Below are 17,951 nucleotides of genomic sequence, written 5' to 3'. Positions count from 1 at the left end.
AGAGGGCTTATTTAAATGCTTTGACACACCTAATATTTATGACTGTTCACTAAAAACACGAGTTTACTGGCATACCTTATTTTTTTCCGTATTAAGTTGCCTAAAGTTAAGGAAGCCCTCTTTGGACGAATCAGCAAAGATATCTGAAGAGGAGTCCCTTCGAGATCCAGAATCCGCAGCTGATTTATTACCATCCAGAGCCTGCAAGTGTGAATACATAACATGCCATTTATTTCCTTCATTAGATAAGTGACAGCAGAATGACAGGGAACATGGAGAGAGTGAGAGAAGGAGATGACTACATCCCAATGAAACATTTGTGCCTCAAAACACTTCCCAAGGATGCCAACAACATTTATGAAGCATCAAAGCCTGTTTGACTATAACTGACATGCCAAGTTATACATTTAGCCCTTATTTACCCTTTTTAAGTTATCTGTAACCACATTTTACAGTATAGAAGTAAGATGAATCCACACTAAGTTGACATGCATTATAAAAATGTGCCTTTGGCAGTGCCAGTGTAAAGCCCTGCTGGAGTTTTTCATTTATTATGTAATAGTGTTCACTCTCTCAGTCATGCTAAAAACAAAACTGGACCACATTTCTATTTCAGGCCGAGTGGTTGGCTCTATAAATTTAGAAAAAAAGACTCTTCATAAAGTATGGAAAAATATTTAAATGTGCAACTTTTGTGACAGTATGTACCAGGCCACAAAATAAAGGACTAATATCACATGATGTTTGGTGGTGTGTTGGGATTAATCCAATATTTACTCACCTTCCTCAGACCCCTGAGACTGGGCATATGCTTACTGGAAGAACGTCTAGTAAAAGAGAACAACAAGAGTGAGAAAAATGGAGAAAGATGAAGGAGCAGAAGGTCAGACTGATACATAAGCCGACACAAATAAGTGGAAAACAAGAGCAATGACGTATTAACAGTCTGCACTTACCCTCTTCCCTCCTCCTGGTAGTTATCTAGACCCTCGTCGTAGGATTTGGACCGCTCTGTTTGGCTGGCTGTTTCAGACTCCAGCAAAGCACTTCTTAGGGATTCTAAAAAATTGTTTAACACAATATGATGATGATTCACCTGTATTAACTGAGCATGTGAAGGTAGGCGTCCTGTGATAAGATGATTTTAAAGAGTAACTAAATACTCTAATAAATACTAAATAAATGAAAATCTGAGGAGCTAGAGTTAAAATTAATTGATATGATCTAAAGAAAATACGACAATCCTGATTAGTGGAGAATACAAGCTTTTAACAGCCAAGCCTTGACTGACAACCATAACCCAACAAACCCAGTGCCCTTTACCTTGGTCATGTGACAGCTGTCGACGAATGGGAGGGCATGGTGAGCCTGGACTGGAGGGACCTGTCGTTATTGATGGTGCAACAGATATCACAGCCGAAGGTGGAATAGGAGCCGCTTCCCGGTCGACACTGGGGCTAACTGGCTCATCTGTGATGAAAACAACACATTTAGTGTGAGCACAGAGTTTAAATCCAACTTTTTTTTCAAACTACGTGAATACTTAGGCAGGTCTGTTATGTGTATGTTATTTCATCAAACACATAACACACCATAATATTTATGTTCCATATCTTAGGATATCTTTATGAAACAAAAACAACTTCATCAACAATCATCTGTGGGATTCACGCAAAATTAAAAACACCTCTGTGACTCCCATCGCTAACATGTCAAAACACAGCTGAGAGTGGGAACAGATCACCTTTTGACAGGTTTTTCTGAGAAAGAAGGAAGTTCTTGACTCATGTGTACCGCCCACTCCGGGCACTTCAAGCCTGAAACAGCTCAGAGTACAAAGCTGCTCTCTGCAGCCGAGGGGCTTTTGGAGCTAAATTTAAAAGCAACTGTCCTAGTTCCAGCATGTACCCAACTTTGAAACGGGGCAAAGGAAAAAGGATGTCACCATGTAGAAGAAGCGGCCTGTTAAAAGGGAGCTAAAGTAAAATTCTGCCAACTTCAATCTTTCTTCTTTATTCTCTCCAAAATATCACATGATCATTCATTTCTAATCCATTCAGCATAAATCCAAGTCCATAACAAACCCAAAGGACCAACTTTTGTTGCAGTGAGTGCACTTTTGCATAAGACACAAAAATACATTGAAACAGGTCTGGTTTCTTCAGGTGCAGGTCTAACTCTCACACTCCAAACAGACCCTTCACCGGCCAGAGTAACACCACCGAGTTCAGAGTCCTACAGTCCAAACTTTCACCAGGACCATAATGAAAAGGTCAGGACAAGTTCACTGTCTGTCCCATCATCAACTACAGCAGACTCAATCATTCTCACTGTCTTTGATGGATCAGTACATTTCCTTCTAACGGGTCTTACATAAGGCAACTGAAAAAGGTTTCTAGAAGTTCACACTACAAAGGACGCTATTCATTGGACACATCTTCCAATGAAGACACACTAAAAAAAAGACTTTGTGGCCATGAGGTCAAATCTGAGCTCTGTGAAATGTATTCTAAGCAACAAGCAGGGTGTACTCTGTATACACAGCAAAATAAATGAACAGATATAAGATGTGTCTGTGGGCTAGATAAATAAAATGGTGTTTTGAGTAATTGGAGCAAAGGTTAATCCCACATGACTAAGACCTGGACCAGTGACCTTTCAAACAGGCCGATGATGATGACCCAGCGGTCTGCTCAATCAGGACACTGTTCTCCTGAGCCAGGGCACCACTCCCTGAAGGGTGGTGTTGCTTCACCATCACTGGCACTGCCTACTTTGCACCTGGCTTGTCAGGCCAACTCAACAACCAACAGTGCATGGACCACAACATTTATTCCCATGATTCAAAACCCGATCTTTAAGCAAGCATGTTTGAAGAGAGGACCAAATACCTAGAATTAAGATACGGTTCGACTTAAAATACTCAACAACTGACAAAATGAGCTCAGACAGGCTTGGGCCTACAGACACGTTTACTCACACTTGCACTAACCCACAGCTGAAGGCATTGCTCCAGCCTCCACACGCACAGGAACAACAGAACAAAACAAAACAAAAAAACACTTGAAAAAAAAAGAGAAAAAAAGGCTAGAAGCAGTAACAACATAAAACCATGTATTAAATAATTAAAATGATTAAAATATTAAAGATATGCTATGTCTTCAATATCTTCTGTATGGCCATGATGATGATAAGAAGCATCAACTCTTCATCATCTCTCACTCATCTGTCAAATGGAGTCTCCTGCTGCTTTAACTTTCAAAATCAATACTTGCACTTCCTGGATTAAACAGTGCACTTATGCCATTAGAGGCACATTATGTGGCTGATGGATATTTAATATTTGTCAATAATTAATTTGTTGGTGTTCCACGTTCAATACATTTGTAGATACTTTAAGGATGTCAAGTACTCCTAGGGGTAAAAAAGGTTTTCATACATTTATACTGAGTGTTATTGAGATGTCTAAGACTAGTTCAAGTAAAAAGGCCTCTGCAGATTTATCTCTAAATATTTGTGAATTCTGAAACTTATGCTAGATAGGCTTCAAAAAGACCCAAATTCAACTATGAAACAAACTCTTCTCCCATGGGTCAGACTAAATTCTTCTACCGCTGTCGCTGCCTTCGACCTAGTTCCTATATACAGTCTACCTGCAGAGTACAAAATGTTTCCTTATGTCCTTAAGTCATAAGCAGATCAGCCACCAGACAGACTTTACTTAAGTTAGAGCCACAAACAATGTGCTGACTTTCTTTTAACTTAAATTTGTTTCTCAGGGACTGACTGACCTTTTCTCTGTATGAACAGCTTAATCATAAAGAACTGACACTGAAACCTAAATCCAATCTAGCAAACAATAACTGAATAACAAATCTCTCTAACAGAGCCATTACTTTTGCATTTACTTTTCATCATGTGGTATCATAAAAATACTGGCTAAGACAGACAGATGGATAGACACACACACAAATATAAATAATACATATATAAAGAGAGACAGATGGACCGAATGAGACAGGGGGACAGACAATAGAGAGAAATATCTAAACAAAACATCTGACTGTAGATTTCAAGGTACATTTAAGAGGGTGCCAAATCTAGAAGGTCTTTCATATGCATATTCAGTGTTGCCTCTGGCAAAGTAACAACAGCAATGTTCCCATGAAGGCGGACCAATAAACACACGGAGTTCCTATTAATTATGAATATTTTCTCACTGCTGAACTGATTACGGCAGATTCTCTCCGACAAGACTAAATACAATGAAAATCTTGACTAGGAAATTCAGGCCAGTGTTTTGGTGTCATTTCCCAAATTTAATCCAAAAAGCTAAAAGTAAAACATTATGTATGTATGGGTTAAAACATTTTGGTAACTGCTATTCAGAGGCCTGAAAGCACTTGATACATGCATTGTTGAGCAGTTTTTCCGAGACGGCAAAATGCATTATGTGACTACTAAGCCAGCAGGCAATCAATTCTGGAAAGACAACATCCAAGAAAACAATGTATCAAGAGGAGAAATACAATATATTCCAAAAGGCTTAACCTATATTTCACTCCGTCCCAGTTAGGCCGAACATCCCACAAACCCACTCTGAATGCCACAAACCCTGATTAATAACATCTTCCGGGGAAGATTAATTTTTTTCTGTGAACATCTCCCCAGCATTATAATATATATATATATATATATATATATATATATATATATATATATATATATATATATATATATATATATATATATATATATATATATATATATATATAATAATGGTCTGTTAGTCTACAGGAGCTACATTCAACAGTTTTCCATCCATCTTTTTTAAACTGATTCCTATTACCATCTCTGGTGGAAGCCCTTTTACTGTCTGCCTCACGTTACTACTGCCTGCTGCCGTTGCTATGACAACCATGATCGAAAGGCTTACAACTGATTTTTCTCTTACCGATGAATGGAATAGAGTCCAGAGACTCATCCAGATTGCTGGAACAGGAAGTATGATGTTGTTCCCCAAGGCGGCGTATGTGTATTTCTCGACGTGCATCATTGGGAAGCCAGCAAGCCACCACATCTGCTGTGGAATCTGCTCCGTCGTCATTTACAGCTAGGATGTAGGAGGGATGCCGCAGAGGGCTGGGGTTCTTGCCAGAGGGGGGCTTTTCCCTTAAAACGACCTCGGTCTCCATAGGGCTCCGTCCATTCATCTGGCTCTGAGACTCTGGATAGGGTGGTTTGAGGATCATAGGTCTCTTAGGCATCTGTTTCGGGGTAGAGCATTCTGGCATTCTGCCAGTCTCAACAGCCTGCATGGTTTCAACTCGCATCCTGCCCAGGCCTTGTTGGGTAGCGTGTCCTGTGTGGTTACCTTTGACTAAAGCTCTTTGGTCAGTAATAGAATGTTCAGCACTTGTGCTCTTTCCAAAATGTGAAGCTCTGTCTGAGAGCATGGGTGAGGAGCGAGTCTGAAGAGAATCTGGTCCTTTAGTGTAGAGAGAAGGATTAGGTGGCCCCCTCATGCCACTGCTGTATCCAACAGGCCTATAGACCATAGCGTGTCTTGGGATAGACTGTCTGCTGGGCCTCGTACCTTGGTCTGCTCTTGCATATCCTCCTCTTCCCTCGATGGACCGTGACAGTTCTGCAGGGTCAACATAGTCCATGGAGTGTGCCTGGGCTTTGTGCATAAGGCCATCTTGAGACACACTGCGAGGTGGCCAGTTCCTGGATTGGCCCATCCTCTCTGAACCACTTATGCGGTCCTGTGAGGCACTGCGTGGGGCAATCTGAAAGTGTGGTGGGGGTCCTTGGTAAGACCGTTCATGGGATGTACTCCTCCGTCGTATCCCCTTCGGGCCCCAGTTTCCCCGGGGAATGTGATGAGTTGCTCCAAAGTTGTTTTGATTAGCAGCTCGCAGATTATCAAGCCTCTCCTGGATAGTCCGACTAGCATGAGAATGGATTCCTTTGTTATCAATGTACTCCCTGTACGTTTGGTAAGTGCGCCAATCAATATTTTGATGGTTGGATGGGAAGTGAGGTGGGGGACCTCCATATGGAACCATTCCTGGACCACGTGGATAGACGTCAGCCTTTCGAGGATGAGGATACTGGGCCAATGACCCAGGCCTCCCCCTGGCAAAGGCAGGGTCCATGTAATCTATTCTATGTGCTGGACCCATGCGCCCCATATGGGCCATATCAGGAGGAACCACCACAGTCCTCACACTGTCGTTGCGCATGCACACTGCCATCTGGCTTTTTGAATATGGCTGAGGAGGAGGGGATGGGGGCACAGTTATCTCCTTGCGGTACCCATGGTCTGGAGGTGCTGCTGGCCCTCTGCAAACCTGCCCCACTGAATCCGTTGCCTGGGCCATGCCCGTAGGCTTACAGTCTACTCTGGGGTAGCATACAGCGGGTGGATCAGGAATGTGACAGGCATTTCCACTGTAGCCGCTGTGGCCACGAAGGTAGGCATCCTGGGAGTAGGCCTAGGGACAAAGCAGCAAAGCAGTGTTACAATAGATATAGTACAAGCTGCACTCACAAGTGTGTGTAATATTCCACAGTGTGCTACTAGATGCTTACGGAGATGTCAAGTGTGATAATACAAATGCTACTGGATGCATGTGTGTGGGCAGTGCATGTTGCAGTATGAGTGAGCGGAGGCGTTAACAGTGCAGGAGTGTCAGTGGTCTTCATCTGCTCCTTATTTAGAATTCTCATGGTAATGTTAATACCAGGCACAGAGAAGGATGATAGTAAACTGCAATCTTATGATGATATTTCAGATTCAGATTTTTATTTTTTTTTTCAATACTATAGCAGTTTTTTCTCTAAAATGACTGCATGTCTTCTCAACACGACAATGGTTTGCAATTACCTCACAAATGATATTAATGATATAAATGGAAGGAAAAAAAGAAGAAGAAATTAAAATAAAACCTAACACAACTGCAAACACCAAACACTAAGAAATGACATGAGGATTAATAGTGTACTGACATTTTCAGATTGTATAACAATCAATATAAAGGCTAGAAAAGGCAATCAAGGTCTAACATTCAACATAATTCGACAAATATGAGAATAAATAAATATATGGACATAAATATCAACTAGTAACCAGTGTCTCCAATTATCCACCTTAGACTGACAGACTGTAACCTCAGACAGACGGGAGGTCCCCATCCCTCATTGTGAGAGTGCTATATTTAGCCTGCCTGATTATCCTCCAAGGTTTGGAAGCCTATACTATTTCACTGTGGATACTGTTTAAAACCTTTTCAACGAATAGAAAATTCTAGCTAAAGATTTTTTCAGTTTTTTAACTACAGGTAGGTGGACTAATAGCCTTTACCTTTTTTACTCATAACATACTGTACATGCAACAAGCGAAGAGACGTGTAAAAAGGTATGAGGACTTTGATCCAGCTACCTGGTGTTAAATTACAATCTTACATAATGATGTGTGTTGCCACAGCAATCAGTGCCAAGCTCTGTTCCTCCCCTTTGTAAGCATAAATATACAGGGGAGTTCAGAGGTCACTGGCCTTTTTCATACTAATGACATCTGGCATGAATGATGAAGAAGGGGCGAGGCTTCACTGAGATGCCAGCTGGACGCAAGCTTGAGTGCTCAATCTAACAGGTACTGCAGGCACAGTGCATCGGCCATTTCTACAGTCTAAACATCTGAATCACCAGCACAGAGCTGTCCATTAATGAGTCAACACAGGCAACTAAACAGCAATGATGTAAAAACTGAAGACCACATCCTGTAATGATGATGCTGACATGCATGACATATTAAAAAAAAATGAGACAGCAAGCACAACATGTCAATGTCAAGAAGCTCCCCAGACTGGTTTGCTTACCAGATTAGAGGTTTCCAGAGAAAAAGGCTGCCGTTACAGCACGTGAAAACGAGAGTGTTAAGAAATCAAGAGACAGAGGGTGGAAGAGAAAAAAGCTGCCAGCAGAGCAAAATGCACACATTGTAAAAAAACAGCAGATTGAAAGAGGAGAGAACGTGAAACAGCCAGGGCAATGCCTGGGCTTGACATGCTAAAAATACACTGGAGCTGCAGCAGCAGTACAGAAGGATGAAGAAGCGTAGATGTAGCAGGGGTTGCCACGTTACGACCTGCCTGTGCCAGCCTGTCCTAGGTGAGATGACAGGAGCAGAAGCTTGCCTGCCATGCTGCTGTTAAGTCTCCATGGTTCTTTCCATCTTCAGCCAGAATATTACGCTAACTGAACAAGGAGCCGCCGGTCTATTTCTTGCTCACTCCCTCCCTCTTCTATTGCTCACATGACAGAGGCAGCAGCTGCTGATTATACATTCAGCTCTGATGGTACAGCTCCCCCCCCCACTCTTCTCTCCTCTCCTCTTTTCCCTCAGCATCAACCTGTTCAAAACACAGGGCAGTCAGCTGATTTTATCCACTGGTTTCTTCATCATTCATGCTGTTCCCTCTTTTTTTTCGCCCTTCCTTGTTCTGTATAGCCTCTGGTTTCCTGGCGAAAAGCTCCCTCCCTTTTCTGCTCACTGGATCTAGACTCTCTCCTTCTCTTTGCTAAGCAACTGCTGCCTGTCTCCAAGCAGTCAGTGGGTACATCTCAAGTCTCTTATTTGATCATTTTTCGCTCCTCGATCTGCACTTTAACCGGAAGTCGTTCTGATCCACCATTTTGAAAACTGTCTCAAAGCTCTTAATCCTTCTCCAAGGAGCAAGGAAAGGGTTCTGAGGAGCGAGGATACACGAAAGCAGCCTTCGAGGAAGTCTTACTGGCCGACACACCCCTTTATTGGAAATCAATTATTGACTGGACGCTGCAGCTGATCAGACTGATCTGATACATCATAACATAGAGACAGATTACAGATTAAATTTCTGATTCACCATCCAGTTAAATATGTGTGTTAATTTATAGGTTTGACTAACAAAAGAACCATAAACAATTTTCTTCATTTTTAGAAAAAAATATTTTGTTTTCATAACTTTGATTATAGGTAAAATTAAAGTATGGGAGAGTCAGTCTTTCAGCAAGAAACACTTTTAAAACACATTTATATTTTACATTGTTACATGTTGAAAATTCATGAGTGTTGGGTTTAATATGAGTTATATAATTTGGGTTTTCCCTGAAACATTTAGACTAGTAAATCATTGTCGATGTTCAAAATACACCCTAACCATATTCTGGGTTATTAAGTAATTAATTAAAAATATCAATAAATACAGATAAAATAATAATATGAACGTATTCTGCCAGTACAAATTGTCCATGTGTCTCTGAGACACATTATGAATACAGAATACATGTTCTTATTCATGTGTAGGTGTTAAACAGGTAACAGACTAACAGCTGCTCTAGCAGTGATAACTGTGCACCTTTAATAGTATTAGGACAATGCACATGTGCGCAGACACAAATTCCATCCAAAGTCTCTACAGCTGTTAAAGCGGTCTGACAGCTGATCCAGATGTGATCAGCTGCCGCTTTCATCAGCAACGGACATCACTTCACATGAAACTTAAGAGGAAAGGATGTCTCATTTCTTTATAAACCTATTTCCTCATTCCCTCTCTCACATGGATTCCTTGTGTCCCTCCATGCATCCTCGGGGGAGGGACTAAGACGCAAGTGAGGGAAACATAGATGCAATTAAGAGATTTGAGATGAACCCAGTGTGTGCTGCCTGCTACGGTTTAACATCATCCTGCTAGCATCTCTTATAACCTTCTTGTTCTTATAAATAGGCCTCACCAGCCTGCCTGCCTGCCTACACTGACAGTTATTCTTTTGTGTGGCTGCTGGCCGTTTAATGTTAATACTGAAACCAACAGCATCACAACACACGTGAAAGATACAGCAGACTTTATCTGTAAACGTGTGTGGAAGGAAGAACAGAGGCAAGACAGAGGGAGGACCTAACAGGGAAGAGGGGTGGAGTAACAGTGGAGCTGAATTACCTATCAAGTTAATTACAAGAATTAAATCTGGCCATAATGAATCCACACAGGGAAGTTTCAGGTAAAGCAAAGAGCCATCATCTCTCATTAAGTAATTCATAAAAAGGCTGTCAGATAACAATACGCCTTGGCTTCTAAGCATCCTGACAAAGCACTTACAGATATGGAACAGATGAGTGCACCTTTGCTTTGCCCTGAATGTGCAGAATGCATAGTAGCTGCCAATAGCTGGCTGCAACATGCATAAAAGGTTAATGATGAGCCCTGCAGTTCACATGGGTATCAGGATTTTTTTTTCTCTGCATTTGAAATGGTTTCGTGGACATGCTAATTGCATCTGCAATTAAGACTTTCACAATAATCTTTTGAGATTAAGAGGAACAAAAGAAAAAGACAACATGTGAGAGCAAAATGGATTAGGGAAGGATTATAAAAAACTTATTTCAGTATTCATTTTCAGTGCATAAGATTGACTTTTATTAGTACAAGGTTAATATTTAACTACATTAATCAAAGAATATTATGATAATTTGAAAAAGCTTTAATGTGCACACTTTCACTTGATGACACAAAATGTTAGAGTAGTCAAAATAGAAAGTCTCCGCAGTCTACACACGACTGCTGAAGATATTCAATTCATATTTGAATTTGCACCACCCAATAATGTGATTTCGCCTTAAATTTAAATATGGGATAAATATTCAAATTCACATTTCCTGCACCAAAAACTCAACCTCAATACACTTTTTTCTTATCCATACTGAGGATCTCCTGCACCTGAAATAGTATTTTTCATGACATATCCACTTTTATTTCCTGAATATTCATTATAGTCATAATGGATATAACAAATCATACACCATCATCTTATGACACAAGCGTTGGTTACAAGAAAACTCTTTGTTTCACTTCATGTCCTTTTTTGTTTAAAATAACTTTCAGGTGGTTGATCAACATTAAATCGGTCTAATTGTCTCTTACTGCGTCTCTGAAAACCAACCTGATGAGTCTGAAGTACTGTCCTTGAGGGCTGCAGACCAACTACAACACTTCAGACAATATAATCTGACAATCTTCAGATTCTTTTGGTTCTTTTAAAAGTAGTTACAATCTACCACAGGTAACAAATTACTGGCTGTCAGCCCGTCACACGTAATTCAGGATGTGATCCGTATTGCCAGAACATGTCGAGGCCTAGGAGGTGCAGCCAAATTAATGACGCACAGAATCTTTTACACAGTTCAGCTGTTTAATGTAGGTCACTTCCATAGAGACTTCAGCTTGAATTCAATTTTTAAGAAAATACACTCTTACAGTGTATTTAGCAAGAGGAAACATTTCAGCTGCACAAATGCTGTTGTGTATGTTTATCCATGATAATACATCTATATGTGTATATTTGAGATAATGCTTGCTTAACCACTGCAATTAGGCCATTTTAGCAGCAACTTTGGAGGACAGAAAGGCCGCTGTGGCCTGATTAGGAGGCCTAGATAGAGAGCTCTGATGGGATAGGCATCTTATGACTGCTATCCCAACAGGAACACCTTAAACTAGAGCAGCACTGTGTGACCAGAAGTAGTGGAAAGTTGTGTCGAGGTAAAGGAAAAGAACATTTTCTGTTCTAAAAACTGAACAAACTGTTTCAAAACTTTTTTGTTTTAAAAGTGGTAAAATATGAAATGAACCCAATTTATAAAAGTATGTTGTAAAGAGAAACTTACCAGTTGCAGTATATCCTCATCTTTTGGCATAACACAAATTTCAAGAAAATCGCCACTGTGGGGGAACAAAAAGAAACTCAAAATAGGGAAACTATAGTAACTGTCCAACAATCAACTATTAGAATATATATATTTAATCTCACCTGTCTTGAATCAAGGATATGACCTCACAATAGGCTTTCCCAATAATGCTGGCTCCATTCACCTTCACTATGCGATCACCTAATAGGCAATAAAAAACAAACAGTAGTAACGACACCAGTAACAGACAGAAGTAAAGAAAAAGAGGACTGTAAGCTATTTGCCTTCAGAAAGCAGCAGACACACTCATAACAAAGAGGAAGTGTGCCTTCAGCCAGAGGGTGAAAAAGAAAGCAAATGGCCCAAAATGAGTCACCTGATGCAAGTTCACAGTAGCTGTACTGAAAGTTGTCTGTATTCACAAAAACATTAAAAATGGTTGATGTACATGATGCCCAGGCTAAAGTGTGTGCCTCACAGCAAGAATTATTTCAGGCCAGTACATAAAACTGCACTTCTTGCAAGTTTTCTTTTTAGCTTACAGCACTCTAAAACATTAATGCAATAGAGGGGAAGACATCTTCTGTTCTGGACAACATCACATTTACAGGCTTATGCCTTTTATGACCTCCACCGGTTACAACACCCCTATCTATAGTAGGTTTATGTTAATGAAGGAGAGTGATTGATTGATTATCACCTGTACAAAGCCCAGCTCCATGAGCGGGGCCTCCTTCTTTGACTTGCTTCACAAAGATGGTGTCCATCGGCTCTAGCCTATTCCTCGGTCTCCCTGATGTTAAAAGAACAGTGAAAATCCATCATACAAACAATCTGTAATGCAAATACATTGAAAATATAGTTAAACTTCAACCTGAGTTGAACCTGACCCAAGTCAGTTTGTGATATCTTACCTTTGAAAAAATACACTTTCACAAGAGTAAATAATAACATTTTAGACGGGTACATTGCATAGGTTTCCTTTTCTTACAACAATTAGAGCAACAAGATTAAAGCCAGAAAAAACAACTTTGTATTCTGATACAAGCAGCGCCTTACTGTAGCTTCACTTACAAACTTTCACAGGCACCAGGGCTGATAAAGGGTAAAAATACAAGACTACAAAACCAACCAATGAATATCAGACAGAGCAGTAAATTATTTCATGACATTAGGTGAGAAGAGAAAATGGTTGAGTGAGAATGGTTTCAGAGGCACCTGAATCAACATAGAATTGCAGAGAAGACAATTATTATTATTACTATTATCATTATTATTATTATTATTATTATTGCCAATGCATAACCGCATTACAACACTTTTGAATAGAAATTATAGTTAATTGGGTCTGAGGGGGAAAAAAACTCAATAGGGAGAAATTGTGTGGGTTTCAGAAGGTGGATAAAAGCGGCTACAGAGAGGAAAACCTGTTTGCTCATGCTGTTCTTGTCTCCTAGCAGCTGCATGGCTGCAGAAAAAAAAAGGAAAGAAAAGAAAGAGGGAGGGGTGTGAGAGACTAAGAGAAAGTGGAGTGACAGTGTGCTCAGCTGCACAACTCCCACTCTTTCCTTATAAACTGAGAAATAGCTCTGGGCACAGCCAAAGAGTGGCTCAAATCCTCTCTCAGTAGTTAAGATTCTGGTAGTGAGTCAGCACACAAACTACAGTGGATGAGGACCAGGTGTGATTGATAAAAAAATAATGTGCTACAAGTTGTTAAAAGAAATCCTGGAAGGTGTCTTCAATAAAGGGAGAGAAAAATAAGGAACCAATACGTGAATGAGAATTATGACCTTTGGCCCAGTGAAATTCCCAAAACTACCAGCTATTTTTGTTTGGTGTTTTAAAAAAAATGGAGACAGGTAAACTGGTGGATTAATATTACTTAATGGTCAATGAAACTTTGTAAACGGTATGAACACAGGCACAGTTGTGCCTCCATTTTTTCCTCTCTTCAGCACATCATTACATATGCATAATCACATCCTAGGGACTCACATTATGTAATACTCCAACAGGAGGTTCATACAACTATAGCACTGAGACACAGTCCCCCTGCTGGTATGCTACAGGACTGCACCTCCATTCACACAATGGGGCTGTTCATGAATTCACATATGAGCCTACATTAACATTTAAATGTATGGTGGTTTTAGCTGCTTTGCTGAACTGTGAAGGAGCTCACTGGTTTTGTCTTTGCCACCCTCAAGAACATGAAATAACATTTGAAAACAACATTTGTTTATTCATATTTTGTATTCTTCAAATTATATCAACTTAACAAACATAAAGTACACAATGGGTACAATAGTGCTTTGTTTTTAAAGTAATCAAGTTTGACTGCATTTATCTTTGTCCTACAGGACTGTCCTGGGCAATAAAAATGTCTTCATTTTACACACCCTGAGGCACCACCCAACCGTAGAAATTATAAACTCACCACTTCCCTAGTGATGCTGGCACCCACCCATTTCTAAAGAAACATTTTGGGAAATACACTTAGTTTGCCCTGTGAACAAAACTTAGACTATACAGACTCGGAGATTGCTGAGCCATGACGCAAATCTGTTATTGAGACTTCTGTTATTGGCAGGTACAAAATAATAAAGGATTCAGGTTGGGACTGGGGCCTAAAGAGCTTTATCAAGTGAACATAATTCCTAAAGAAGTAGCCTGTTCCAGTAAGACTTTTTCCAGTAAGAGGAAAAACTTCTAATGTAAAAAAATCTAGGTTTGACTCCTCTATTTTAATCATGTGAACAGAGAAAGACGAAAGAAGATGCATTCACTGTAGTATTTATACTCATTTAATATAAAGCTAATGAATTAATAAAAAATATTTTCCAGAAGGATTTGTGAGTAAAAACTAAACTGAACAAAGCCTTCATAAAAATATTCTTGCTTTCTCAAAATAATATAAACAACTATGCCCGTACACACAATGAGCACTTACACCAAATGACAGCCTAAATGACAGCTGTGATTGATGGAGAACACAGGGTTTCTCGACGTGAAAATGACTGAAGAGATGACAAGAGAACATTAGATCACAAGTGCACCCAAACTTGACCCCAGAGCTGTGACAGAAGAGCTTTATCTTAGGCGGCTGCAGACTAACAATCGATGGCGGCGCTGAAATGAGGAGGGACGACAGCGGCACTCATAACTCTGATGTAATGTTTTCGGTCATGATCATTGACGTAACGTATATTACCTTCATCAGATAACGCCACACTATTTGAATGATCAATGATGTCAAAGGGCAATTAACACGAAGATGTCATCTATATTAGTAAGCACTAGTCAAAGAAAATGCCTAAATATTGAGCTATTCAAAGTGTTTTTACTGTTTTTGGATCATAATAAGAATGTTCTACCCATTAATAAATTCATATGAAATAGGTCTGATTGTACACAAGAAAGTTTTATGGAATGAAAAGGTTCATCTTTTCTGACCTCTGATTTTGAAAAATGTTTAATTCTTGGAAAGCTTTTCAAAACTGATGAACTGCAGAGTTATTCCAATTTTTTTTCTTCTTATTTTCCACATCCTGCTATAATTTATAACAATCCCACCTCCCACCTGGACAGTTTAAGTGCTGCTTTTTACTCTTGAACCTCCTCAGCTATCATATGAAATAAATTCAGAGATATTACTTTTAGTGAAATCATTAGAAGTATTCTTTGAGAACATCTTATTACTCACCCTTGATATACACAGACATTGCACTCTTCTTAAAGCCTGGCCTTCTGACTCTACTGTGTCTAATTCTTGTCTTCTTCTCTTATCTTCTCTCTTAAGCCAATTTGGTTTTTAATTGCTCTCCAAAATTATTTTTATCTATAAAAATGTGGAGCATTAATGGATTTAATGTGGTTCCTTCATTGAAGTAGCAGACCCCTATGTCTGCCACTTTAAAAGTTTAAATGTGCCCACACATGATCAGCGGTAAATCTGCTCTGTGCGGACTTTGCCATTGTTTTCCTATGGGGAGAGCAGTGGAATCCAACTGGAAAAAGTGCTACACAAAATTTTCTCAAAACTGCCACCAAACTCTACGCTCAAAGTTCAGATTATTTCAACTGTGACCTTGGTTGCTGCTGACCTTTCCAAGCACAACCAAGTGTATGTGATGTAGCCAGAAGCAACACACACAAGCAGAGGAGGTAGAGAGTGATGCAAGAAAAAGCTCTTTGTTTTAGAGTTCCCCGAGCTCTGTAACACAACATTAAAATCACATCATGATCTTGCCAGGAAAAGTAATGCAGTTGCCGAGGCCTTCTTTTCAAATAAACTCAAATGCATCGTACACAAAACAGTCTGCCACTGCAAATGATGTCATCTGGAGAAATTGGTAGCAATGTAGTGTACTTGTTCATGCCTAAAAACGTGGTGAATAGCTACCTTTCACACTTGTCGATGACATATATACGTATTAGAGGTATGAGTGTGCAACTGTCTATTCTATTTGATATCTGCCTAATGAGAGCCACCATTTCTTTTTCTTTGGTGTGACACTGTGACTGGGCTTATTCTGTACTGAAATCTTCCCAGGTTGACTGTTTTTCCCCCTTCAGTTCTGGCTTGCTGCCTATAAGCTCCTGTGTCCTGCATTACGCAACTGTGTAGATTCTTAATATTCTCTGATGTACTCAGACTGAGACAGCATAGCTCCAGGCTCAAAGTTTTACATCCTCTATAGTGTTTTACGTTTTGGGTAAAACCTAAACCATGACTGCTTTAATAGAAACTGTCTCTCCTGCACTGTTACATGATATTTTAAAATTTGGACAATAACATGCCTTCTAGCTTTTCCCTGTTGTTGCAAAAATCCCAAAGTTGTCACAGAAATGGAGGTCAAAAATTAAAAACAAAAACAAACAAACAGAGACACCACAATACCATTTCATCATGTGGTTATGGATAGATGATATACATCACAATTCATAGCGGCAGTCAAATTCAAGCATGTACCAGCCAGTATGGGCAGATGAGCTGTGAGCACATATTGTATATTCTGCTTTCTAATGAGCAATGTCTCAACTTCATACTACACAAAAGCCTACATGGTCAGTTGCTCCATTAAGTTCAGTAATCCACAACTACACCTGTGTGACGGATCAATAGAATGATATGAGACTAGATATGATCTTAGATTTTAGCTCTTGTAATGTAGTGATGTCCATATCCGTTTGTCTGAACTTTCAGGTTGTTTTTAAGTCATGCAACACAAATATCAGAGCGTCACTATTCTAGCTGTGAGAAATCAATTATGAACGCTTCTACGTGTCAGGTCACTGTATCACATTACTAATGTTTGTCACTTCTCAGGATTTTCTTAAGTGAGAATATCTTCGGGTTCACCTTTTCTGACACCTGATTTTGAATTCTTGGAAAGCTTTTCAAAACTGATGAACTGCAGTTATTCCAATTTTTAGACTGTCAAATATTACTATTATTTTTGCTTTCCACATCCTACTATAATTTATAACAATCCCACCTTACCCACCCAGAATACCATCCTGTGGCTTAGAAAATATCTTCTAAAAACCAAAAATAGTCCTATAATAAAATAGTGTCAAAAGATATTGATATTGTGGTTTGAGGCTTAAAAAACAATATTGTGACACATAATTGTGTTAGTATTCCCGGCCACTATCACAAACACTTTAGCCAGTGTACATGACGAGGTCTGAGGAATTTTGAAAACAGACTTCTGGGGTTTCCCTGTGTGTGATGAGCACAAAGATTTCTTGCTCAGCTTATGAAAGATGAATTACAGTCATGGTTTCCTGTGCAATTATTTTCCTCTCCAAGGAATACAAATGTCTTGTGTTTTTGTTAAGAATAACAAAGACATTAAAATCAAAACATTTCTTATAAGGATTGGGGGGAAACGTCTGATAGTGATCTTCCTCAATATGAAAGGTATGTTGCTTTGTGGATAAACAGAGCTACACTAAATTGCAATTTTATGGGTTCAATGTGAAGCTTTGTCCCTTATATGAGGAGAGAGAACTAGAGTGGTATATATTGAGGGGAAAGAGGGTCAAACACATACAACCCAGTAAAATTGAGGTCATCCCTTTTCTGACAGGCTTTTTATGGCGAGGGAGAAAAGCAGCAAGAACAACAAAGTGAAACAATATGAAGAGGTAGGTCAGTGCAGGACAGAAACAGGTGCCGCTGACCAAACCTTTCATGCCTCCACAAAGG

The 17,951-nt window shown here is 39.7% G+C and overlaps 1 protein-coding gene across 2 annotated transcripts in view; it reads right to left on the bottom strand.

The window, feature by feature from the left end:
* The window catches only part of arhgap21b (Rho GTPase activating protein 21b), a 43,320-nt gene that overhangs the window by 9,758 nt on the left and 15,611 nt on the right, over positions 1-17,951 (bottom strand). For both annotated transcript variants that reach the window (XM_062428480.1, XM_062428481.1), the window contains exons 5-12: positions 12,435-12,527; positions 11,857-11,935; positions 11,714-11,768; positions 4,955-6,500; positions 1,324-1,470; positions 957-1,059; positions 782-827; positions 76-201 (exon numbers count right to left, since the gene is read on the bottom strand). In XM_062428480.1, coding sequence (XP_062284464.1) covers positions 76-201; positions 782-827; positions 957-1,059; positions 1,324-1,470; positions 4,955-6,500; positions 11,714-11,768; positions 11,857-11,935; positions 12,435-12,527 — 2,195 coding nt within the window. The remainder of the gene's footprint in view (positions 1-75; positions 202-781; positions 828-956; positions 1,060-1,323; positions 1,471-4,954; positions 6,501-11,713; positions 11,769-11,856; positions 11,936-12,434; positions 12,528-17,951) is intronic.

This window comes from Scomber scombrus, chromosome 11, assembly GCF_963691925.1.
Source record: "Scomber scombrus chromosome 11, fScoSco1.1, whole genome shotgun sequence".
Lineage (NCBI taxonomy): Eukaryota > Metazoa > Chordata > Actinopteri > Scombriformes > Scombridae > Scomber > Scomber scombrus.
This window is presented reverse-complemented; position numbering and strand designations above follow the sequence as displayed.